General features: G+C 54.4%; 1 protein-coding gene across 2 annotated transcripts in view; it reads left to right on the top strand.

Annotated features, from left to right (window-relative positions):
- smg1 (SMG1 nonsense mediated mRNA decay associated PI3K related kinase) overlaps positions 1–24,369 on the top strand; it is a 45,656-nt gene that overhangs the window by 10,755 nt on the left and 10,532 nt on the right. For both annotated transcript variants that reach the window (XM_064322760.1, XM_064322761.1), the window contains exons 3-48: positions 1,575–1,727; positions 2,095–2,231; positions 3,669–3,727; positions 3,906–4,119; positions 4,207–4,332; positions 4,432–4,504; positions 4,590–4,687; positions 4,874–5,047; positions 5,205–5,429; positions 5,704–5,805; positions 6,089–6,358; positions 6,467–6,597; positions 6,702–6,863; positions 7,371–7,489; positions 7,609–7,696; positions 7,792–7,893; positions 8,145–8,285; positions 8,474–8,673; positions 8,783–8,979; positions 9,102–9,263; positions 9,719–9,873; positions 9,967–10,100; positions 10,386–10,587; positions 10,679–10,788; positions 11,366–11,513; positions 11,717–11,876; positions 11,968–12,088; positions 12,189–12,437; positions 12,710–12,979; positions 13,153–13,297; positions 13,408–13,546; positions 13,649–13,870; positions 14,742–14,922; positions 15,251–15,412; positions 15,829–16,049; positions 16,384–16,538; positions 17,014–17,236; positions 17,680–17,926; positions 18,010–18,239; positions 18,337–18,585; positions 18,687–18,825; positions 21,595–21,704; positions 22,119–22,337; positions 22,810–23,003; positions 23,084–23,256; positions 23,354–23,633. In XM_064322760.1, the coding sequence (XP_064178830.1) occupies positions 1,575–1,727; positions 2,095–2,231; positions 3,669–3,727; positions 3,906–4,119; positions 4,207–4,332; positions 4,432–4,504; positions 4,590–4,687; positions 4,874–5,047; positions 5,205–5,429; positions 5,704–5,805; positions 6,089–6,358; positions 6,467–6,597; positions 6,702–6,863; positions 7,371–7,489; positions 7,609–7,696; positions 7,792–7,893; positions 8,145–8,285; positions 8,474–8,673; positions 8,783–8,979; positions 9,102–9,263; positions 9,719–9,873; positions 9,967–10,100; positions 10,386–10,587; positions 10,679–10,788; positions 11,366–11,513; positions 11,717–11,876; positions 11,968–12,088; positions 12,189–12,437; positions 12,710–12,979; positions 13,153–13,297; positions 13,408–13,546; positions 13,649–13,870; positions 14,742–14,922; positions 15,251–15,412; positions 15,829–16,049; positions 16,384–16,538; positions 17,014–17,236; positions 17,680–17,926; positions 18,010–18,239; positions 18,337–18,585; positions 18,687–18,825; positions 21,595–21,704; positions 22,119–22,337; positions 22,810–23,003; positions 23,084–23,256; positions 23,354–23,633 (7,771 nt within the window). The remainder of the gene's footprint in view (positions 1–1,574; positions 1,728–2,094; positions 2,232–3,668; positions 3,728–3,905; positions 4,120–4,206; positions 4,333–4,431; positions 4,505–4,589; positions 4,688–4,873; positions 5,048–5,204; positions 5,430–5,703; positions 5,806–6,088; positions 6,359–6,466; positions 6,598–6,701; positions 6,864–7,370; positions 7,490–7,608; positions 7,697–7,791; positions 7,894–8,144; positions 8,286–8,473; positions 8,674–8,782; positions 8,980–9,101; positions 9,264–9,718; positions 9,874–9,966; positions 10,101–10,385; positions 10,588–10,678; positions 10,789–11,365; positions 11,514–11,716; positions 11,877–11,967; positions 12,089–12,188; positions 12,438–12,709; positions 12,980–13,152; positions 13,298–13,407; positions 13,547–13,648; positions 13,871–14,741; positions 14,923–15,250; positions 15,413–15,828; positions 16,050–16,383; positions 16,539–17,013; positions 17,237–17,679; positions 17,927–18,009; positions 18,240–18,336; positions 18,586–18,686; positions 18,826–21,594; positions 21,705–22,118; positions 22,338–22,809; positions 23,004–23,083; positions 23,257–23,353; positions 23,634–24,369) is intronic.

Here is a 24,369-nt window from a genome sequence, read left to right as displayed (position 1 = left end):
GACGTCAAAATTTTTTAGGGACCTACTCCTCTGTAGTGTCAGCCATGCCGATATGTTGTCAAATAAACAAGCACGAAACCGTCCAGACCCACGACGCTCCTGTACTAACTATATAGCTAGCTAGAGTGAGAGCACCTATTATCGACCACCCGAGGGGGGTGGGGTTGCGTGTATCGACCACCTTAACTGGTAGTGTATTTACTTCATATTTATTAGAGAGAACTGGACATCGTTTCCTATTAAAATATAAGTTCTGTAAAAAAAAAACTCATAATAAACTGTCTAAAGGTAAAAAACCAACTTCATACACATACATGTAATTATATTAATACAGTCTTATTTACAGTATCAACTTTAAGACAAGCAACACGCTCAGAATTATCTCATCCCGACCCATTAAAAGTAATGGTGCAGACGTTGCTTAATAATTTCAAACTGCTTTCCTAACAGCTATTTTGCGTCCTGCGACTTGGCTTACAACTGTGAATATGTACGGATTCCTAGACGTGCTGATAGCGACCGCCCTTTCTCATATTAATCTCAAATACGGAAGATAGGACACTTCTACAGTATGCTAGCAAATTTATGTCAAGTTCCATTCATTTATATGGGGTGGTTGATACACGTCCCCTTAGCAACCAAAAGCTAGCACTGGACCACCTCTGACTTATTTGCCGGCACAGAAAACAATCGCAAAAGTACTGGAAAAAATCTATTTTAGGTTTGGCTGAGAAAACAACGTTGGATGCCTTGTATGAGCGTTGTCAGTGCAGCTGATAGAATGTGCAGTTTCACTGTAGCCTGATACCCCCGATCTCTCTGGAAAGGCAGATCGTGGAGACATTTTAATCGTTCATGATCTAATATCGTCATATCGCCCAACCCTACTGCAGTTACATGACGCAAGTCGTTTAGGCTCATTTTCTTTCTCCCTAGAGTAGCATGTCCCCACTTCCTATTTCTCGGTCACCCAGAGTGACAGACTGTGCGTCCAATCAGCGACGAGGAATACTCGTTTCAATTCGTACTTACCCTTTCCGTTTTCAGTGAACTTGCTGGTGTGTGTTTTTTAACTTGCTGGTGTTTTCCGAACTTGCTGGTGTGTGTTTTTTTAACTTGCTGGTGTTTTCTGAACTTGCTGGTGTGTGTTTTTTAACTTGCTGGTGTGTGTTTTTTTAACTTGCTGGTGTTTTCCGAACTTGCTGGTGTGTGTTTTTTCTAACTTGCTGGTGTGTGTTTTTTTTCAACTTGCTGGTGTTTTCTGAACTTGCTGGTGTGTGTTTTTTAACTTGCTGGTGTGTTTTGTTTTTACTTGCTGTGTTTTCTGAACTTGCTGGTGTGTGTTTTTTAACTTGCTGGTGTTTTCCGAACTTACTGGTGTTTTCCGAACTGGCTGGTGTTTTCCGAACTTGTTGGTGTGTGTTTTCTGACTTGCTGTTGTTTTGCCCTTCAGGGCCACCATACAAATGCCTCATATTGTTTTACTGTAGTTATTCTACCATCTCATGACCAGCTCAGTTTCCTTTCCTATCTTTATTGTCTGGTTGAATCGGTCTCTTACTTGGTCTCAATAGGTGGATATGAAGTCGATGAAGGTATCTGTGAAAACGCTTTTCATTGGAAGACACTGGGGCAAGAGCTGAGAGTCAACGATGTGACCGTGGATTCAACCAGTTTTCAGCATGGAAACCGTGCTTTAGCTTCAAAGGACATGAGGAAATCACAGGGTAGGTGCCAGACTTACGGGGGTATTGTTGTCTCAAAAATAAAAACAGTAATGTAACTGATCCACATATAAATGCAGCCGATCCACAAACCGATGCATCCGATCCATAAACAAAGCCAGCTGATCCACAAATAAATGTTGCGGATCCACAAACAAATTCAGCAGATCCAAAAATAAATGCAGCGAATGTATTTGTGTATCAGGAGCATTTGTTTGTGGATCTGCTGCATTTGTTTGTGGATTCGTTACATTTATGTATTTATTGTCGAGACTATAATACAGACCAGGTCTCCTCCTGCTCTCGGGGGGCTGTGGATAATGTCCAGGTCGTGGGATGACACCCTCCTCCCCCCTCTGGCCCCTCACAGATAGAACGCTGCCTCACTCTGATGAGTCTCGGCTGGCCAATCTTCTGCGGCGGGTGTCCCGGGAAGATGACAGGGACCGCAGACTGGCCACCATGAAACAGCTGAAAGACTTCATTCAGCACTCTGAGAACAAAGTGGTGAGTTGTGCATCTCTCTGCCCAGTCTTCACATTGTCTGTCTGTTTGTGTCTGGTCTGCTTGTGCGACGTTTCAGAAGCAATTTACAATGTCCACAAAAACAGAAACGTTCTTTGTGGGCAAAGTAAACATTTTGTTGTGATGCTTAGTACTTTAGCCTTACCCAGGCTAGGGCTGATTCTCTTAGGCTGTTTCCAGTGTTATAATGGCTTGTGACTGCTAGCCCATCTGGTGCTTCAGTGGCAGAGAGAAGGGCAGTCTCGGGGATTTCTGTCGGTATGCCTGAAAACGGTGTCGCAGTATGTGGAGCATCATCCTCTGGCTCAGCTTAACTGGGGGACTGTGGAGTGAAAAGGAGCCCCAGCGAAGCCCGCGTGTTTCAGAGAGGAGCGCATGCTGGTCTGCGCTTTCTCACATTCACAGTGGAGGCTGCTGTGCTGAGTGTGAACAAACCCAACTGGGTATTCCGGTTTAGTAGAAGAATAGGGGTAAAATATAAAGAAAATAATGATAAGAAAGTAGTAACAAGCGTCATGTGATGAAAATGCACCGTGATCACTATGGAAAATGCAGCGCATGGACTTGCGTCACAACATTATTGGTTATGTTAGATGTCTGTCTAACCCCATAGCAATGTTTTTTTCACCACTATATAAAAGTGAAAGTGGCCCAATGCTTTTCAGGTGATTTTACAGAAGTGTGCCCCTTATCAGACCCCCAAAGGTAAACAGACTGTTTACTGTGCTGACAGGGAGTCAGTGGGGTCTGATAAAGAGATGGTGCTCAGTTGCAAACATCCTACTGGATCAGCATTATGTAAACCTCAGGTTCTCCATAATACTGTGTAATCATGTTTGGTATTGTTGGAAAGCTGGTGTCATGGGGAACAAATTAGTGTCTCAGCTACAAATGTTAACCCAGTGTGCTATGCTTCCAGAGGTAGCGCTAGCTTTTTTTTGATGACTCGGGGTTTTCCTTTGATATTTGGGTATATAAGGGTAAAAGTGCAGTGGTTCGGGAAGACTCATCAACACAGTCTCCTGCGCGTCATACGTGTATAGGGATCCAATTACGCACACCATTTTGCACCTCTGTATATTGCCATTATCGAACACGCTACAATAAACTGCATTAACATGGCATTCCGTTTTGACTAACCACTGCACTCCTAACAGTTTTAAGTCCCTTACTCACATAGAACACTGGATATCTGCACCCCATAGTCACTCACCTATACTCTAGTTTTGTATCAAGATACACAGTTGTATCTATGCAGGCTACACAAACGAGTGGCAAGTCCACATCTATCAAGATGGACAGGGATCTGATATCTGAGGGTTTCTTACAGCTTCATTTTTAGAGGCTGCATTTGAGGCTTCTGTAGCAGTGAATTACTGAGACTCTTTGCATTGACAGAAATGTTTTTTGTCTCCTCAGGTCCTGGCGAAGCAGTTGGATACAATTCTGACTGCCCTAAACGACGTTTTAAATGAAAGGTATAAACTTACGAATCGACAGTTCTTTTGACAAACATCTGTGTTCACATGGGAACGTATAACTTCATGTAAAAAAAAAAAGGATTTACCAGTCCCCTCCCTCCGCAAACGGCACTTTGGCGAGGTGAGTGGGGTGTCGGTGTTCCCCTGAGCTGACGTGTGGCTGTTGGGTCTGCAGCAGTAAACTACTGCAGGAGCTGAGACAGGAGGGAGCCAGCTGCCTGGGCCTGCTCTGCGCCTCCCTCAGCTACGAGGCCGAGAAGATCTTCAAGTGGATCTTCCTCAAGTGCAACTCGTCCACCAAAGACGAGGTCAAGCTGCTCTACTTGGTGGCGACGTACAAGGCCCTGGAGATGGCCGGAGAGAGGAAGGGCTTTTCATCAGTCATGCAGGTGGGGAGCCTGCCACGCTTGGTCTCGTCTCATGCCCACAGGAAGTGCGTTCTTGTTGGTAACTCTCTGTGTGCTCCCCTCAAACAGCTGGTAATGAGCAGCTTGCAGTCCATTCTGGAGAACCTGGACACCCCGGAGCTGCTGTGCCAGAGTGTCAGGTGCATCCTGCAGGTGGCGCACTGCTACCCGCACATCTTCAGCACCAACTTCAGAGTAAGCCCGCTCGTTCTCTTCCGCGCTCGTTCGCCTCGCCGTCTTTCGTCAAGGCGAAGGGCGCCCCCCCCTTAACCCTACGTGTGCCCTCTGTTCCAGGACACGGTGGACATCTTGGTCGGGTGGCACATCGACCACACGCAGAAGGCGTCCCTCACCCTCCAGGTGTCTGGTGAGCAGAGACGGTCCGGTTCCCGGTCTGGCCCCCCGGTCGGCAGATGGGCTCGTGGTCTGATCGGTGTGCTCTGTGTCCGCAGGGTGGCTGCAGAGCCTGGAGCAGTTCTGGGTGGCAGACCTGGCTTTCTCCACCACCTTACTGGGGCAGTTTCTGGAAGACATGGAGGCCTACGCTGAGGTAGCCTGTCCGCCATCACTGCGCACGTCCTGCACTGCCACGAAGTGTGACGTTTCTGTTCCGTTTAGTTCATTTTTCGTTCAGGTGCACGTAAGAATGAAACCCTTTTAGGGTGCTCGGGCTGTGGATAGTGGAGTGGGCGTGGCGGAGTTGTGTGAGTGTTTTTCAGTGTTGCCCCTCTTTCAGGACCTCAGCCACGTGGCTTCGGGGGAGTCTGTGGACGAGGAAATCCCCCCGCCCTCGGTGTCCCTCCCCAAGCTGGCGGCCCTCCTGCGCGTCTTCAGCACCGTGGTGCGCAGCATCGGGGAGCGCTTCAACCCCGTCCGCGGCCCCCCCATCACCGAGGCTTACGTCACTGATGTGAGCTCGCCCCCCCCCGCCCTTCCCTCCTCCGGCTTGACCCTGTCAGAGACATGCATGAACATGGCCACCAGAATAGATATGAGAAATATTGTTTCAGAATGTTTTTTTTTTTTGTCCTTGAGTTTGACCCCTGGTTTCCGGCCTCTCCGTGCAGGTGCTGAACCGCGTGCTGGCGTGCGTCACCACGGCCAAGCAGGTGTTCTTCTCGGAGGCGGTGCTGACGGCGGCTAATGAGTGCGTGTGCGTGCTGCTGCTGAGCGTGGACGCGGGCATGAGCCAGCTGACGGACGCGGTCATCACCTACGGGCTCAACCAGCTGGAGGGCTGCCAGGCCTGCGGGCCCGAGTACTGCATCGCCGTGCTCAACCTGCTCACGCTGGTAAGACCAGCCCCCACGTCCCTAGCAGCGCGTAGCGCACCTGCAGCCTGCCAGGGGCACCCCAGCGCCCGCTCAGACCGCTAACGCGTGGGCGGGCGTCTCCGCGCCGCGCAGCACGCCTGTGAGCTGCCAGGCCTGCGTCCTCGTCCGTGTGACGGATGTTCGCCCCGCCCCCACCCCTCCCCTTTTCTGCTGGTTAATGTGTGGTCTTCGGTTAGGAGGCTGCGCATCTGGACTTCATGGCTGTGACTTAACTCCCTCCTTTGTGGTGCAGATTGTGGACCAGATTAACACCAAGCTGCCTTCCTCGTTCGTGGAGAAGCTGCTGGCGCCGGACTCCCAGCTGCTGGAGCTTCGCTTCCAGAGGGAGAAAGAGGTGCACAGCCCCACCCCGATTAACACTGAGCATCACAGTTAACATTAAGCGCCAGTTTTCACTAAGGACCACAGTCAACACTGAGCACCACGATTTATACAAAGGACCATGATTAACATTAGGCTTGCTGAATACACGTGCTCCTGAATGGCTATTAAAGTTTGATCACTCATTGACTCTGTTAAGGGCTTAATGGCAGCTCAGTGTAAGACTGTAATGGGAGCAGAGGGGTAGTGTCCGTGGAGCAGCAGTGGAGCGCTAACCCTGCCTGTGTCTGGCTCAGGTGATGGCGGCGGCCCTGGCGGTGTACCAGGCCGTCCTCAGCCTGAAGAACATTCCCACCCTGGAGGCCGCCTACAAGCTGGTGCTGGGGGAGATGGGCTGCGCCCTGAACGGCCTGCTGACCCCGCTGGGCCTGCTGGCCGCCTGCCCCCACATCCAGCACCCCGCCTTCGCCCAGACGCAGCTGGCCCCGGAGAGGGCCGAGTTCACCCTCATCTTCAACCTGAGCGCGCTCACCACCATCGGCAACACCAAGAACTCCCTCATCGGGGTCAGTGGCTTTGCGTGCCGGGTCCCGCGCCCTGGCGGCGCTGCGGTAGATGAAGTGGGCGGGTCTCTGTTTAACGCTCGTCTCCCGTGTCTGTCTGTGCCCCGGCAGATGTGGGCCCTGTCCCCCACCGTGTTCGCGCTGCTCAGCCAGAACCTGCTGGTGGTGCACTCCGAGCTGGCCGTGTACCACCCGGTGGTGCAGTACGGCGTTCTCTACACCCTCTACTCGCACTGCACCAGGTAAGGCGTGCCCGACCCCGCCCCTCTGCGCCGCTCGGCTGTCGCCGCGGGCGACCTTCGTTCGCCGCCTGACCCGACCGCTGTTTCCCTCGCCGTTCCCGCAGACACGACCACTTCATCTCCAGCAGCCTCAGCTCGTCTTCTCCCTCCCTCTTCGACGGGGCTGTCATCAGCACCGTCACCACGGCAACCAAGAAGCACTTCAGCACTCTCCTCAGCTTGCTGGGGATGCTGCTGAGCAAGGAGCACCTCTACGCCGAGGCCCGGTATTGTCACCTCCTGCCATTCCGCTCCCTGCACCAATCAGACGAATGACTCCGCCCCTGCGCTCGGCTCTGCTTATGGGTTAAATAGCCCTTGCCTTAAGCAATGGGCCATGTTGTCTGTGATCTCATCTTGCATTCAATTTCAAGTCCTCATGTCTCATTGATGTATTGCCCTTAAGGTTGAGTACTCAAGGGTAAAAAAAAAAAGCATTTTGAGGAAAAGATAAAGCATAAAACTTTAATTCAAAGTTTACATTTTTGACGCAAATGCTAACTTTCTGAAACCTCCCCGGCCGTGCGTTTGAGAATGTAACAGTGCCTCGTATTGACTGTATCGTTGCAGAACCATTGACCGCGGTCAAGGAGACCCATTGACATTTGCTTATTGCGTTAGAGCGCAGAGCAGTGGAAAGGGCAGGGTGCTCAAGTGTAGATTTGTGCTCTCACTTAGCGGCAGTTTGGGGAGATGGAACGGTGTTGAACTGAAAGGCCTCTAAATCCCCGCAGGCGGCTGCTGCTGAACTGGGCTCTAGAAATGTCGCTTGTGATGAAGAAATCGGAGACCTACACTCCTCTCTTTTCTCTGCCGTCATTCCACAAATTCTGCAAAGGACTTCTTGCTAACGGTAAGAGCAAAGATACTCTCACCCCGGTTGGTTTTTATGTATGTGCAGGTTGCTAGTTGCTGTAGTTTCTCAGGCCTGGTAGGATTATGGGAGCTGTGATGGTGTTTCCTCTCTTCCAGCCCTGAATGAAGACCCAGCTGTCTGTCTGCAGACCTGCAACAGCCTGCAGGTGCTGTCTTCATCCCTGTCCACCGAGTTGCTGCAGAGGTACATACAGCACCCAAATTTTTGGCCCATCGCATACCGGGCACGCCGTACTCTGCTCTGAACCCCCCCCCGCTGACCGGCGTCCCCCTCCCCAGGTGCGTGGACGTGTGTCGGGTCCAGCTGGTCCACTCCGCCGTTCGGGTGAGGCAGGCCTTCGGGAAGCTGCTGAAGACCATCCCCCTGGACGTGGTGCTGAGGTCAGCTTCAGCGCCGCCATTTCCTCACATTCAGCACTGCGGTCTGCCTGTCTTATTTCAGGGCCGTGAGAATGCGAGGAAGCGCTAGGCTTTTTATCCGCTCGTAGACGGCAGTGAGGATTCCCCCTGAAAGCTCTTTTCCGTTTTCTCGTTTGGTCCTCATTGTCATTAAAGGTACTCAAGTGTAGATTTGTGTTGCAGAGGTGTAGTGTTTATACCTGCTCAAACTGACTGTGGTGCTTGGCTTGCAGTAACCGTGGGAACGCGGAGATTCAGGACATCTCGCTGGCCATCCGCCGGCACATGAGCAAGGCGCCTAGCAACACCTTCCACCCGCAGGACTTCTCTGACCTCATCAGCTTCATCCTGTATGGTACCGTGCATCGCGGGGGGTAAGTCGCAGCTTTTGGGGGAAAATGTAGAGTTCATGTGATGCCTGCTGAAATCTGCTTGGCTGTGCTGTAGTTTGTGTGCACCCACAGTAAGGGCTGTGTAATACCGTGCGTATGGCCTCTAAGGCTTGAGTTTGTGTGAATGTTGATTGCGGTGTAAAGGGGGATTGTGTTTTCGGCGCTTGCAGGAAGGAGCCCTGGCTGGAGCGCCTGTTCCACAGCTGCCAGCGGCTGGAGAAGCGGGAGGCGGCCACGGTGCCGCGGGCACTGCTGCGGACCGAGGCGGTGCTGTGGCAGTGGGCCGTGTGGGAGGCGGCGCAGTTCACCGTGCTCTCCAAGCTGCGCACCCCCCTGGGCCGCGCGCAGGACACCTTCCAGACCATCGAGGGTAAGCGGCGGGGCGGGGCGCGGGCGGGGGCCGCCGTCGGGGCGCTGCGCTGTGGTTCTGTCAGGGCCCTCACCCCAAACCTCTCTCCTCCCCCCCCACCCCCCCGCAGGCATCATCCGCAGCCTGGCGGCCCACAGCCTGAACCCCGAGCAGGAGCTGAGCCAGTGGAGCGGCGGGGAGAGCGACGAGGGCCACCACACCAACCAGGTGCGCCTGGCGCTGCTGCTGCAGTTCCTGGAGAACCTGGAGAAGCTCATGTACAACGCCTACGAGGGCTGCGCCAACGCGCTCACAGCGCCCCCTAAGGTCAGTGCGCGTCCGGCGGGAACGCCCACCCTGGTTTCACATTCTAGTCTGTGTGTCTGCCTGTAGTAAAAGGGCCTCTTTATCTGTTTTTCTCAGTGCTGACGTTTCCCTCTCTTCCACAGGGCATCAGAACCTTCTTCTACACCAACCGGCAGACGTGCCAGGACTGGCTGACGCGGATCCGCATGGCGCTGATGCGGGTGGGCCTGATGTCGGGCCAGCCGGCCGTCACCGTGCGCCACGGCTTCGACCTGCTGGCGGAGATCCGGACCAGCAGCGCTCACGTGAGTGCCAGGCCGTCCATGCGCTGGGAGAGCTCTGGATAAAGGGGCTTCTGCGGCTCGAGCGCTAATGAAAGGGACTGGGGTGCATGTGCACTGGGGGGGGGGGATCAGAGGCCAGTTAAGCTTGTTCTGTATTCTCATGCTGCTCTGCTCCCCATTCATATTCTTACCTGTTGATCTGGCTTGTTGGGCTGTGTTGCCTCCAGAGTGCAGTGTTTGGTCTGTGTTGATTCTCTGGCTGTACTGATTCTGGGTCTGAGTGCAGTGTTTGGGCTGTACTGATTCTGGGTCTGAGTGCAGTGTTTGGCCTGTACTGATTCTGGGTCTGAGTGCAGTGTTTGTGCTGTACTGATTCCGGGTCTGAGTGCAGTGTTTGTGCTGTACTGATTCTGGGTCTGAGTGCAGTGTTTGTGCTGTACTGATTCTGGGTCTAAACGCCCTGTTTGTTCCCCCAGGTCTCGGACATGGAGGTTCCCGTGGTGATGCTGGTGGAGGCGCTGTGCGAGCTGCGCTGCCCGGAGGCCATCCAGGGCCTGGCGGCCTGGAGCTCGGGCGTGGCCGGCAGGAGCCTGGGCTGGGTGGGGTCTGTGGCCCTGCAGGCTGAGGGACGGTGAGGGCCGCTGCTCCACACACACACGGGGGGGAGAGGGCTCGCTCTGCCGGGAGTCCCCACGGGTGGCTTAATCCGGCCCTGTGCTCGCAGGTTTGAGAAGGCGGCCGTGGAGTACCAGGAGCAGCTGGGGGCCCTGACCGGGACGGACTGCTCCATCAAGGGCTTCGACCGCTCCCTAATGAAGGGCACCAGCGCCTGCAGCAGCCCCAAGAACATGGGGAATGGTGAGGTCACAACCGCCAAGACGCACTAACTGTGTGTGTGTGTGTGTGTGCGTGTGTGTGTGTGTGTGTGTGTGTGTGTGTGAGAGAGAGACACTTGGAACAGTTCTGCTGCTCTGATTAATCATCACTTGAACTGCATTTGATGGTGATCTGTGCGTTTATTATGACAGGAGCTCTGCTGCGTGTTCATACAAGCACAAGCAAGTACACAAGCGCTAGTCTGTAGGTTCCACTGAGGGGCAGTGTTCTTGATGGGCCGTTGCCCGTTTGCTCTTGGCTTCCTAGGTGACGGCAGGAAGACGGTGCTTCTGAAGCCCAGCGAATGCTCCCCGGAGGTCTTGAACTTCCTGGCCAATAAGACGTGCGAGTGCTACGTGGCCCTGTGCGACTGGCCGTCGGTGCAGGAGTGGCAGGCCAGCGTGCTGGCCCTGAAGAAGGCGTCCAGCGGCTCCACCATCAACCTGAAGACAGACTTCAACTACGTCAGGTCGGCGCGGTGCAGAACAGACTCGTGAGGCTCAGATACCCGCACAAGACGCAGAGCGTGACGTTTACTTTCTGCTCACTTTGTCTCTCAGGGCCCTGAGCAGCTTTGAGGACGCAGATTTCACTGAATGTCAGGAGCAGCTTGGACTCCTGCCTGGGGAGGATTTTGGGTTCCTCAACTCCACCTCGAGGGACAAGCTTGGTATGCCTTTATGTAGCTGGTTGATTTGTTAGGAAGGTTGACTGTACATTACATTCATTTGGCAGATGCTTTTATCCAAAGCGACGTACAAAAAGTGCATTTCATAGTCATAGACAGCTGCTAAACACGGGTTCAGTAAGGTACAATACTTATTTTGTACTGCTATTTCTAGCCAAGAACACAGTTTAGTTCACACAGTGAACACTATTCTGACCTAACCTCTACAAAACAAACTAGGCAGAAGAATAAGCTACAGTATTAGGACAAATACAAATTACAAAAAAGTGCTGGGATGGGGCAACATGACTTGAGCCTCTTGCGAGTGCAGTGTTTCATATTTGAGGGACGGGGGGGAAATCATGATGGCTGTGCAGAGTGACCTTTGTGTGCTCTCCGTGATCTGTGTGTGCTCTCAGTGATCTGTGTGTGCTCTGTGATCTGTGTGTGCTCTGTGATCTGTGTGTGCTCTCAGTGATCTGTGTGTGCTCTCAGTGATCTGTGTGTGCTCTCCGTGATCTGTGTGTGCTCTGTGATCTGTGTGTGCTCTCCGTGATCTGTGTGTGCTCTCTGACCTCAGACCTGAAGCGGCTGCTCCCTGCCGTGCTCAGTCCAGACCCCACTGAACTGCAGAAGGCCATTGAGGTCCAGCTGCTGAGGAGTGCAGTGGGCATCGTCACGTCTGCCAATCAGAGCGAGCAGGACCAGAACACTCCTCCCTCTACCGAGTGAGTCTCTCTCCATTTCGCAAGGACTTGCTTGTTCACCAGAGCTTAATGAATGCATGTATTCCGGTTAGAAATTGTTGTTAATAAATGGCCAATTACATAAATAGGATTACAGAATGACTCTTTCTGCTGTGCTGTGTGGTGTCACTGTATAATTTGACGACAGCTGTGTGCTTTGAGACTGAGGTGCCTTGTCTTTCCAGGACCCTGGTGAAGTACCTGAAGCAGACGGGGCGTGTCTCCCTGGGGCCCCTGCGGCTGTCCACCCTCACCCTGTCGGGGTCCCTGCCCACCATGAGCACCCTGCAGCTGCACTGCGCCACCTACCTGGAGAGCTCCCTGAGCAGCCAGCTGTCCTCTGAGGTGCGGTAGCCTCGCTCTCCCGCGCTCGCGTACGCAAACGCGCCGCAGTCTCACGCGCTCCAGCGCCTAACCCGTGCTGCTCGCCCCACAGGACTGCCTGATCCCGCTGTGCAGTCAGGCGCTGGGGACCTGCAAGCAGCAGGACGTCCAGCCCTGGCTCCACGCCCTCAGGTACACCATGTTCCAGAGGCAGCTGTCCATCAAACTCAAAGGTAGGCTGGACCCTTCTGCACGCGTCCGCGGCTCTCTGTGGCCTGCCTGGTCGAGCCGCCTGGCGTGTAATCTGAGCCCTTTATACCGTGCCACCCGCAGGGTCCTCTGTCCCCATCGACTCCAACCTGATGGAGCTGTGTCTGACGGCGGTGAAGTTCGCCCGCAAGCAGGGGAACATCGCCCTGGCCACCCGGCTCCTCGGCCAGTGCAGCGACACTCCCATCAAGGGCTGCTCCGGCGTGGCCGACCTGGTCAGCGTCTTCAAGTGCCTGTCACTAGAGGGCACTGTGGGGGAGAAGTGGGGCCCGGAGCTGGAGATCGAGAAGGCCAAGGTGCTCTGCACCGCAGGTCAGTGGAGCCAGCGGTGCTCAGGGACAGGGGTGCGAGGGGTGTTACCCTCAGCCCAAAGTCCCAGAAATCCTGTTTGTTTCATTAAACCAGGGAATACAGTCTGCTAGTTGTTAAATGTGACATGCTTGCTTTTAAAATTACAATAGGTTTCATATGGAATGTGAGGCTTCTTGTGCGCGGTACTTGTGTGAGTTCAGAGCATGTTATTTGTACCTCTGAGATGGAATTTGGATCCAGACTGGGTGACTGTGTGCTCTCCCGCCCCTCAGGTCAGACCGCCTCAGCGATGGAGATGCTGAGCCTGTGCGCGCTGTCCTACTGCCGCTCGGGGAAGAGCGAGCGGGCGGCCTGCCGCTCCGTGCTCACGCTCTGCAAGTGGCTGCTGGCCGACTGGAAGGACCTGACCCCGCAGCTCAAGCAGGCGGTGAAGAAGAACGCCGGCTCCCCCAGCCTGTCTCCCCTCAGCAAGAACATCGCCGCCCTGCTGGAGCTCCCTGTGGAAGATCAGGCCACGCAGCGCATCACTGCCGAGACCACAGGTATTAAGCACAGTGCGCCCTGAGACCTCGTGTAGGCTAAAGTAAAAATAATTATAATGCAGTTGTCATTGAGGCTGTATTGTATGTAATTGGCTAATAGCTATAATAGCTGTAAGTCCAAGTGCATTCCTCTTGTTCTCTGTCCTCACTGCTGGTATTCTTCCCTTTGACAGTGAGTGTAGGTGTTGGGGAGGCTGACTTTGTCCTGGGGCAGCTGTACCAGCTCTCCACAGCTCAGGCCCCCGATCTGGCCAAGTCCTGGGCTGCTCTGGCCAGCTGGGCCTACCGATGGGGCCGGAAGGTGGTGGACAATGCCAGGTGGGTACCACCGTATTTTAGTAAAGGGCATGTGGGATTTGTGGATCAGTGTTTCTTTTGAGATAAAGACATGTAAATACTTGCTAATCATGTATTGTCCTGTTCTCTAGTCAAGGAGAGGGAGTGCCTCTGCTCTCTGGCGAGAAGCAGGAAATCGAAGAGTTGCTCCCAGAATGCACCAGCGACGAAGACAAGGAAACCATCTTCAGCATTCTTGGCCAGGCTATGTGTCGTCCAGCGGGCATTCAGGTTGGCATGTCCTCTTAGTGTATTCTCTTCTATGGGAAGAAGAGTTGGGAAGTCGTTGGAAAGGATAGGCCCTGTGCTTTAAGAGCGTGTGTGTGTGTTTAGGATGAGGACATGGCCCTGCAGAACGAGGACGACGAGGAGGACGACATGGTGGACGTGATCTGGAGGCAGCTCCTGAGCTCCTGCCCCTGGCTGTCGGAGGTGGAGGAGGCCGTGACGGAGGGGCTGATCCGGGTGTGGCGCCGGGTGGTGGATCGCATCTTCAGCCTCTACCGCATTTCCTGCCGGGCCTACTTCACTTTCCTCAAGCTCAACGCCGGACAGGCAAGTTCTGCAGCGTGGAGGCCCCACACTGTCCAGTTTTATCCAGCTCTTTATGAAGTTCTTGAGAAGGCTGTTGGGTTTTAAGTGTTTGCTGGAGTTAGCTGTGACACCTGGTGTAAAGGCCAGTATGCAGTATTGACAAGACTGTATGGAGGAGGTGATTTTAGTACCAAATGCTAACAAGAACTGAGTATGAATTTCATTCAGCAAGAATATTATTCTCAGATACTGGAGCCTCCCGCACTTGTGCATGAATTATGCTTGTTGTCTTCCTCCTTTATATTCAGATTGCTGTCCCAAATCATTTGAGGCTCGTTGTTTAACAGAAATGTTATTATATTTAGACTTTTATTTGAAAGAGACTGGACTCTCTCTCCGTTCCTCCCTGCCACCATTCCTCAGTGTTTATTTTAGATTGTGTTATGTTGGCGTCGCCTGTTCAAATGAAGCTGGGGTTGTGCTGAAATGGACACGGACACAAAAACACATTAGCATACAGAGTGGACTTCCCTCCACTTTGTTGAAACCTGCATTTTTCTTCACTGAAAGGAAAAACAATGGATTTCAAAGAATGAGCAGCAATGTGATTTGCATATGTAATTTGCACAAAGAATAATGGGAGGGATGTGGAATAATGGATTCTGCCATTTATATGAGGATTAGATGCCAAGAGGTTGTTGGAGAACTTGCATGAGAATTTCAAATAAGCTTTTTGGCCAAATTATTCCGATGTCATGAAAAGCGTTTTGGTGTGCATATATAATATGGCGATGTTAAGGAACGGTACTGCATACATTAGGTTTTTGCACTGGCTCTAGAATAGAATTTCATTTCTGTTATTTCATTGGTTTTGGCTGCGTGCAATTTGCAGGTGCCGGTCGACGAAGACGACCCGAAACTTCTGCTGTCCAACCAGAACGCGAAGCAGAGCAGCGATGACATCATCGTCATGGCGACCCTGCGTCTCCTGCGGCTGCTGGTGAAGCACGCGGGGGAGCTGCGGGAGGGGCTGGAGCTGGGGCTGGCCTCCACGCCCACTGCGCCCTGGAGAGGTAACTTTAATTTCGGGGCTGGTGCACGGGGGTTGCTTTGGGTCAATGGGCCTGGTCAGACTCCGCTTCTGTAAGGTGGCACTGTGTACTCGTAACCGATAGAAAGCACAGAACGTTCTTCTGCTGATTAAATTAGAGGACCAGAATAATGGCCGCTTTGGAAACCGGCCGACAGCGTGCGATGCTCTGAGAGCCGTAATGATGTCCTCCGGTTATAGACGGCTAATAAACGGCGTGCGGGGGGAGCGGTGCCGCTATTGATTTGTTGGAGGGGTTTGTCCTTGGGGGACGTGTCGGGTGTGCTGAGTGCTGTGCGCCCCCCTGCCAGGCATCATCCCCCAGCTCTTCTCCCGGCTCAATCACCCCGAGGCCTACATCCGCCAGAGCATCTGCAGCCTGCTGTGCCGCGTGGCGCAGGACTCCCCCCACCTCATCCTCTACCCCGCCATCGTGGGCTCCATCTCCCTGGGCGGGGAGACGCAGGCCGCAGGTACCGCCCGCTTGGGATTGGGGGGGATTTGACCAAACGTGCATAATGTATTTGAGGTTTATCACATTGAATTAGTGCAAAAAGAAACCCATCCTTTCACTGGTTGTGATATTAACACCCGCCACCAGCCAAATGCTGGCAAAAGGTTTGTTGTGGCTGGCAAGGTTTTCTACTTTAGCAGCCACTTTGACAGGTAACCAACCAGATTGTGTTATATTGAATAAGCTAATGTGTCTGGTAAATGTTGGAAATGCTCATGTTTTTTTGAACCGCAAGCCGCTCTTCGCCAGTGGGAGAAAACAGTAACTTTCAAGCCCTGCTTTCACAACATGATAAAGTTTGGATGTTAATGGAATAGCAGAGAGGGGTGGAGTGTGGTATGTACCGGGCTAAGAGGCTTGCTCCGCCCGGCACAGGGAACAAGCTGCCCTCGGCGCTCCCCACGTTCCTCAGTAACATCCAGGGGGAGGCGCTGTGCGGAGGGGGCAGCGAGGCGGGCAGCGGCCCCGCCTCCCAGGAGAGCGCCGCGGGGGAGGAGCTGGCGCCGTGCTCCAGCGAGGACCAGGCCATGATGCAGGACTGCTACAGCAAGATCGTGGACAAGCTGTCCTCGGCCAGCCCCACCATGGTGCTGCAGGTACCACCTCCTCTCTCTCACTCAACTCTCAGTGAGGCATTATAACATACCCGTTACACTTCTCTAACCTTCCTTAGCCTTCATAGCCCAACATATTTATTAGCCACAACGGTTTGGACCTGTTTCCAGTAAATGTGATGTGAGGTCTTTGAGCGTGTCTGTTGGGAGTCTGTTGAGCGTGTCTGTTGAGTGTGTCTGTTGGGAGTGTCTGTTGGGAGTGTCTGTTGGGAGTGTCTGTTGGGAGTCTGTTGAGTGTGTCTGTTGAGAGTGTCTGTTGAGCGTGTCTGTTGGGAGTCTGTTGAGAGTGTGGATTGAGGCTGTGGTTCTGCCGCAGGTCCAGATGCTGGTGGGAGAGCTGCGGCGGGTGACGGTTCTGTGGGACGAGCTGTGGCTCGGGGTCCTGCAGCAGCAGCACATGTACGTCCTGCGCAGGATCCAGCAGCTGGAGGACGAGGTCAAGAGGGTGCAGAACAACAACACGCTGCGCAAGTGAGTGACCCCTGACCCCTGAGCCTCACCCTCACTCGGACCCTGATTCTGACCTTGACCCTGACCTTCCTTCTGACTGTGAGCTTGACCTTCATTCTGATTGTGACCTTGATGTTCATTCCGACCTTGACCCCGACCTTCCTTCTGACTGTGAGCTTGACCTTCATTCTGATTGTGACCTTGATGTTCATTCCGACCTTGACCCCGACCTTCCTTCTGACTGTGAGCTTGACCTTCATTCTGATTGTGACCTTGATGTTCATTCCGACCTTGACCCCGACCTTCCTTCTGACTGTGAGCTTGACCTTCATTCTGATTGTGACCTTGATGTTCATTCCGACCTTGACCCCGACCTTCCTTCTGACTGTGACATCTGACCCTCACTCTGACCCCTTACCATCGCTCAGACCCTGATTCTGACCGTGACCCTGACCTTTTACTGACTATGACCCTGACCCTTTCCCCCTGTCCCCAGGGAGGAGAAGCTGGCCATCATGCGGGAGAAGCACTCGGCTCTGATGCGGCCGGTGGTGTTCGCCCTGGACCACGTGCGCAGCATCACGGCCGCGCCCGCCGAGACGCCGCACGAGACCTGGTTCCAGGACAGCTATGGCGACGCCATCAACAGCGCCCTGGAGCGCCTGCGCAGCCCCTCCAACCCCGCCAACCCCAGCAGCAGCTGGGCGCCCTTCAAGCAGGTGAGTGCCCCCGCGAGCGTGTCTGTGAGCGTGTCTGTAAGCATACCTGTGAGCGTGTCGGTGAGCGTGTCTGTAAGCATACCTGTGAGCGTGCCCATGAGCGTGTCTGTGAGCGTGTCTGTGAGCGTGCCCGTGAGCGTGTCTGTGAGCATACCTGTGAGCGTGTCGGTGAGCGTGTCTGTAAGCATACCTGTGAGCGTGTCTGTGAGCGTGTCTGTGAGCATACCTGTGAGCGTGCCCGTGAGCGTGTCTGTAAGCATACCCGTGAGCGTGTCTGTGAGCGTGTCTGTGAGCATACCTGTGAGCGTGTCGGTGAGCATACCTGTGAGCGTGAGCGTGTCTGTGAGTGTGTCTGAGCATGTCTGTGAGCGAGGGGTGGTCCCTCCCGCCCTGCCGCCGCCCTGCCGCAGCGCCGCTGACTCACCCGCTCCCGTCCGCCCCAGATCATGCTCAGCCTGCAGCAGCGGGCGCAGAAGCGCGCCAGCTACCTGCTGCGGCTGGACGAAATCAGCCCCCGCCTGGCGGCCATGGCCTGCACCGAGATGGCGCTGCCCGGCGAGGTGTCCGCCACCGACGCCGTCACCATCCAGAACGTGGGCAACACCATCACCATCCTGCCCACCAAGACCAAGCCCAAGAAGCTCTACTTCCTGGGCTCTGACGGGAAGAACTACCCCTACCTGTTTAAAGGTGAGCCGCTCGCTCCGCGCGAAACGCAGTGGACCAGGTACTCTCCAGCTCCTTCCTCTCTGAACGTCCCTCCTCTCCCTCAGGGCTGGAAGACCTGCATCTGGACGAGAGGATCATGCAGTTCCTGTCCATCGTGAACACCATGTTCACCAAAGTCAACCAGCAGGAGAGCCCGCATTTCCACGCCCGCCACTACTCGGTCACGCCCCTGGGGACGCGCTCGGGCCTCATTCAGTGGGTGGACGGGGCCACGCCCCTCTTCGGCCTCTACAAGCGCTGGCAGCAGCGGGAGGCCGTGCTCCAGGCGCAGAAGGTACGGAAGCCTGCCAGGGCCTTTTTTAGGGAGCGTGTGACAGTTGTTTCTTCTGAGTGGGGTAACAGTGTCCCCCCCTCCCCCTGCCCCCCCTCAGGCTCAGGACTCCTTCCAGCAGCCGCAGAACCTGCCCCTGGTCCCGCGGCCCAGCGAGCTCTACTACAGCAAGATCGGCCCGGCCCTGAAGGCCGTGGGCCTCAGCCTGGAGGTGTCGCGCCGCGATTGGCCGCTCAGCGTCATGAGGGACGTGCTGCGGGAGCTGATGGAGGCCACGCCCCCCAACCTGTTGGCCAAGGAGCTGTGGTGCTCCTGCACCACCCCGAGCGAGTGGTGGAAGGTGACGCAGGTGAGAGGGCGTGGTTACTGGGTCCTTAAACCTATGACGTCGAGGCTGGTCCATCCATGTGGACACCAGGTCGCTGACTGTGTCCTCATCCCGCCTTCCAGGCTTACGCCAGGTCCACTGCTGTGATGTCTATGGTGGGTTACATCATCGGGCTGGGCGACCGGCACCTGGACAACGTGCTGATTAACATGACCACGGGAGAGGTGGTGCACATCGACTACAATGTCTGCTTTGAGAAAGGTGAGCGAGTGGATCCCCGCTTCCTGAACTGTGTTTCAGTGTGCGGGTAGTACACTGCTAAATGTCAGGGTAGTGTTTCAGTGTGTGGGGAGCACACTGCTAAATGTCAGGGTAGTGTTTCAGTGTGCGGGTAGTACACTGCTAAATGTCAGGGTAGTGTTTGAGTGTGCGGGTAGTACCGCGGTGCTAAATGTCAGGGTAGTGTTTGAGTGTGCGGGTAGTACCCTGCTAAATGTCAGGGTAGTGTTTGAGTGTGCGGGTAGTACCCTGCTAAATGTCAGGGTAGTGTTTGAGTGTGCGGGTAGTATCGCGGTGCTAAGTGTCAGGGTAGTGTTTGAGTGTGCGGGTAGTACCGCGGTGCTAAATGTCAGGGTAGTGTTTGAGTGTGCGGGTAGTACCCTGCTAAATGTCAGGGTAGTGTTTGAGTGTGCGGGTAGTACCCTGCTAAATGTCAGGGTAGTGTTTCAGTGTGTGGGGAGCACACTGCTAAATGTCAGGGTAGTGTTTGAGTGTGCGGGTAGTACACTGCTAAATGTCAGGGTAGTGTTTCAGTGTGTGGGGAGCACACTGCTAAATGTCAGGGTAGTGTTTGAGTGTGCGGTAGTACCTGCTAAATGTCAGGGTAGTGTTTCAGTGTGTGGGGAGCACACTGCTAAATGTCAGGGTAGTGTTTGAGTGTGCGGGTAGTACCCTGCTAAATGTCAGGGTAGTGTTTGAGTGTGCGGGTAGTACCCTGCTAAATGTCAGGGTAGTGTTTGAGTGTGCGGGTAGTACCCTGCTAAATGTCAGGGTAGTGTTTGAGTGTGTGGGTAGTACCGCGGTGCTAAGTGCCAGGGCGGTGTTTGAGTGTGCGGGTAATACACTGCTAAATGTCAGGGTAGTGTTTGAGTGTGTGGGTAGTACCGCGGTGCTAAGTGCCAGGGCAGTGTTTGAGTGTGCGGGTAATACACTGCTAAATGTCAGGGTAGTGTTTGAGTGTGCGGGTAGTACCCTGCTAAATGTCAGGGTAGTGTTTGAGTGTGTGGGTAGTACCGCGGTGCTAAGTGCCAGGGCGGTGTTTGAGTGTGTGGGTAATACACTGCTAAATGTCAGGGTAATGTTTGAGTGTGTGGGTAGTACCGTGGTGCTAAGTGCCAGGGCAGTGTTTGAGTGTGTGGGTAATACACTGCTAAATGTCAGGGTAGTGTTTGAGTGTGTGGGTAGTACCGCGGTGCTAAGTGCCAGGGCAGTGTTTGAGTGTGTGGGTAGTACCCTGCTAAATGTCAGGGTAGTGTTTGAGTGTGTGGGTAGTACACTGCTAAGTGCCTGGGCAGTGTTTGAGTGTGCGGGTAGTACCGTGGTGCTAAGTGCCAGGGCAGTGTTTGAGTGTGCGGGTAGTACCGCGGTGCTAAGTGCCAGGGCAGTGTTTGAGTGTGCGGGTAGTATCGCGGTGCTAAGTGCCAGGGCGGTGTTTGAGTGTGCGGGTAATACACTGCTAAATGTCAGGGTAGTGTTTGAGTGTGTGGGTAGTACCGCGGTGCTAAGTGCCAGGGCAGTGTTTGAGTGTGCGGGTAGTACCGCGGTGCTAAGTGCCTGGGCGGTGTTTGAGTGTGCGGGTAATACACTGCTAAATGTCAGGGTAGTGTTTGAGTGTGTGGGTAGTACACTGCTAAATGTCAGGGTAGTGTTTGAGTGTGTGGGTAGTACCGCGGTGCTAAGTGCCAGGGCGGTGTTTGAGTGTGCGGGTAATACACTGCTAAATGTCAGGGTAGTGTTTGAGTGTGTGGGTAGTACACTGCTAAATGTCAGGGTAGTGTTTGAGTGTGTGGGTAGTACCGCGGTGCTAAGTGCCAGGGCGGTGTTTGAGTGTGCGGGTAATACACTGCTAAATGTCAGGGTAGTGTTTGAGTGTGTGGGTAGTATCGCGGTGCTAAGTGCCAGGGCGGTGTTTGAGTGTGTGGGTAATACACTGCTAAATGTCAGGGGAGTGTTTGAGTGTGTGGGTAGTACACTGCTAAATGTCAGGGCAGTGTTTGAGTGTGCGGGTAGTACCGCGGTGCTAAGTGCCTGGGCGGTGTTTGAGTGTGCGGGTAGTACCGCGGTGCTAAGTGCCTGGGCAGTGTTTGAGTGTGCGGGTAGTACCGCGGTGCTAAGTGCCTGGGCGGTGTTTGAGTGTGTGGGTAGTACCGCGGTGCTAAGTGCCTGGGCGGTGTTTGAGTGTGTGGGTAGTACACTGCTAAATGTCAGGGCAGTGTTTGAGTGTGTGGGTAGTACCGCGGTGCTAAGTGCCTGGGCGGTGTTTGAGTGTGCGGGTAGTACACTGCTAAATGTCAGGGTAGTGTTTGAGTGTGCGGGTAGTACCGCGGTGCTAAGTGCCTGGGCGGTGTTTGAGTGTGCGGGTAGTACCTGCTAATGCGGGTGTGTTTGAGTGTGGGGTAGTACCGCGGTGCTAAGTGCCTGGGCGGTGTTTGAGTGTGCGGGTAGTACCGCGGTGCTAAGTGCCAGGGCAGTGTTTGAGTGTGTGGGTAGTACCGCGGTGCTAAGTGCCTGGGCGGTGTTTGAGTGTGCGGGTAGTACCGCGGTGCTAAGTGCCAGGGCAGTGTTTGAGTGTGTGGGTAGTACCGCGGTGCTAAGTGCCTGGGCGGTGTTTGAGTGTGTGGGTAGTACCGCGGTGCTAAGTGCCTGGGCGGTGTTTGAGTGTGTGGGTAGTACCGCGGTGCTAAGTGCCTGGGCGGTGTTTGGGTGTGCGGGTAGTACCGCGGTGCTAAGTGCCTGGGCGGTGTGTTGCAGGGAAGAGCCTGAGGGTCCCTGAGAAGGTCCCCTTCCGCATGACGCACAACATCGAAACGGCCCTGGGGGTCACTGGAGTCGAGGGCATCTTCAGGCTGTCATGCGAGCAGGTGAGGAAATGACTCTGCTGCCCTCCCTTCACACCATGTCTTTCTCTTTCTCTTGTGAGATCAACCTTCTCTTGTTAAAAAGAGCTTAAAATGACAACCAATTTTTCATTTATAATTAGATTTGTTGGAAGATTACACATGCAGCCCCATTTACGATTTGAAATAAAAGGATTAAATTGCTCACATGTCCTTGAAAGGACATCAGCTATTACTCAAAAGTTTTTTTTCATATGAAAAAGCAATTGAATAATCTATCACTCAACCATCACTAAATCACCATGCTAACATTTTCTGCTTGGGATATTAATGGCTTAAATCCAAAATGTGTCTGTATGAAGGTAAATGCTTTGAAACTGAATGACCAGCGGTAGCTGTGTAGATCTAAGGGTCGTGTTCTTGTGTTCGGTATTGCAGGTGGTCCACATGATGCGCAGGGGGAGAGAGACTCTCCTCACCCTGCTGGAGGCCTTTGTGTACGACCCCCTGGTGGACTGGACTGCCGGGGGGGAGGTGGGCTTCGCGGGCGCTGTGTACGGAGGGGGGGGCCAGCAGGCGGAGAACAAGCAGAGCAAGAGAGAGATGGAGAGGGACATCACCCGCAGCCTGTTCTCCTCCCGCGTGGCCGAAATCAAGGTGAGCCGCCCGCACCCTGCCGTGCAGACCATGTAGCAAACTGCACAGCCTGTTCTCCACCCCTCACTGCCCCGTGGTCTGGCCCTCAGTGCCCCATGCTCCTCCCCTCACTGCCTAGTGCTCCGCCCCTCACTACCCCATGCTCCTCCCCTCACTGCCTACTGCTCCGCCCCTCACTACCCCATGATCTTCCCCTCACTGCCTTGTGCTCCGCCCCTGACTACCTACCCCATGATCTTCCTCTCACTGCCTAGTGCTCTGCCCCTACTTCCTATGCTGCCCTCACTACTCCATGATCTTCCTCTCACTGCCTAGTGCTCTGCCCCTGACTACCATGTCCTCCTCCCCTCACTGCCTAGTGCTCTGCCCCTCACTACCCCATGCCCTGCCCTATTCCCTGCCCAGCTTTCCTGTCCTCCACCCTGTTCTCTGCCTCTCACTGCCATGTTCTCCGCCTGTCGTGTGCTTGCAGGTGAACTGGTTTAAGAACCGCGAGGAGATGCTGGCGGTGCTGCCGCAGATGGAAGGCGCCGTGGAGGAGTACCTCCACCTGCAGGAGCAGCTGACGCAGGTGGAGAAGCTGCAGGGCAGGCTGCTGGAGGAGATGGAGTTCCTGGAGGGGGCGGAGAGCCAGGCGGAGCACCCCATCCACACGCTGGAGCACAGGTGAGGGAGCCGGCACGGCTGGGCCTCCAGAGGGAGTGTGTGCGTTTGTGGGCGGGACTCTGACGCCCCCTCTCCCCCAGGTACTCTGAGCACACCCAGCTGCAGTCCCGGGAGATGACGGTGCAGGACGCCATCCAGAGCAAGCTGTCTGACCTGGAGCAGTGGATCTCGCAGTACCAGGCCGCCTTCGCCAGCCTGGAGGCCACGCAGCTGGCCAGCCTCCTGCAGGAGATCAGCAGCCCCATCGACCTGGGTGAGCCGCGCTCGCCGTGACGGACACACGCTCACTGCGCTTTTCTTTTCTGCAGACCAGAGGATAACTCTGTGTGCGTTTGCTTTTCCTGCTCCAGGCCCCCCCAGCTACGTGCCAGCCACGGCCTTCCTGCAGAACGCGGGCCAGGCCCACCTGATCAGCCAGTGCGAGCAGCTGGAGGCGGAGGTGGGCGCCATGTTCCAGCAGCGTCGCGCCCTGCTGAGGGGCTGCCTGGAGCACCTGCACAGCTACGCCACCGTGGCCCTGCTGTACCCGCGCTCGGTCCTCCAGCGCCACCGCGCCCAGGCCTGGAAGCAGTGGATGGAGGAGCTGGTGTGCGACATGACGGGCGAGCACTGCCAGGCCATCTACCACAAGTGAGCGCAGCCCCAGCCCCTCAGTCACTGCCACAGCGCTCTCCATTAACATTGCTATACTGCCCTTCATTATCACATCTACAGAACCAGTCATTAACACTGCTATACTGCCCTTCATTATCACATCTACAGAACCAGTCATTAACACTGCTATACTGCCCTTCATTATCAGTGCTACAGAACCAGTCATTAACACTGCTATACAGCCATTCATTATCATTGCTACAGAGCCCTTCATTATCACTGCCACAGAGCCCTTCATTATCACTGCTATACTGCCCTTCATTTTCAGTGCCACAGACCTCTTCATTATCACTGCCACAGAGCCCTTTATTATCACTGCCACTGAGCCCTTCATTATCACTGCCACTGAGCCCTTCATAGTCACTGCCACAGAGCCCTTCATTATCACTGCTATACTGCCATTCATTATCACTGCCACAGAGCCCTTCATTATCACTGCCACAGAGCTTTTCACTATCAGTGCCGCAGAACCCTTCATTATCACTGCCACAGTGCCCCTCATAGTCACTGCCACAAAGCCCTTCATTATCACTGCCACAGAGCCCTTCATTATCACTGCCACAGAGCCCTTCATTATCACTGCTATACTGCCCTTCATTATCACTGCCACAGAGCCCTTCATTATCACTGCCACAGAGCCCTTCATTATCACTGCCATAGAACTCTTCATTATCACTGCTATACTGCCCTTTATTATCACTGCTATACTGCC

Source organism: Anguilla rostrata, chromosome 2, assembly GCF_018555375.3.
Source record: "Anguilla rostrata isolate EN2019 chromosome 2, ASM1855537v3, whole genome shotgun sequence".
NCBI lineage: Eukaryota > Metazoa > Chordata > Actinopteri > Anguilliformes > Anguillidae > Anguilla > Anguilla rostrata.
Note: the sequence above shows the minus strand (reverse complement) of the source record. Positions and strands in the feature narration are given on the sequence as shown.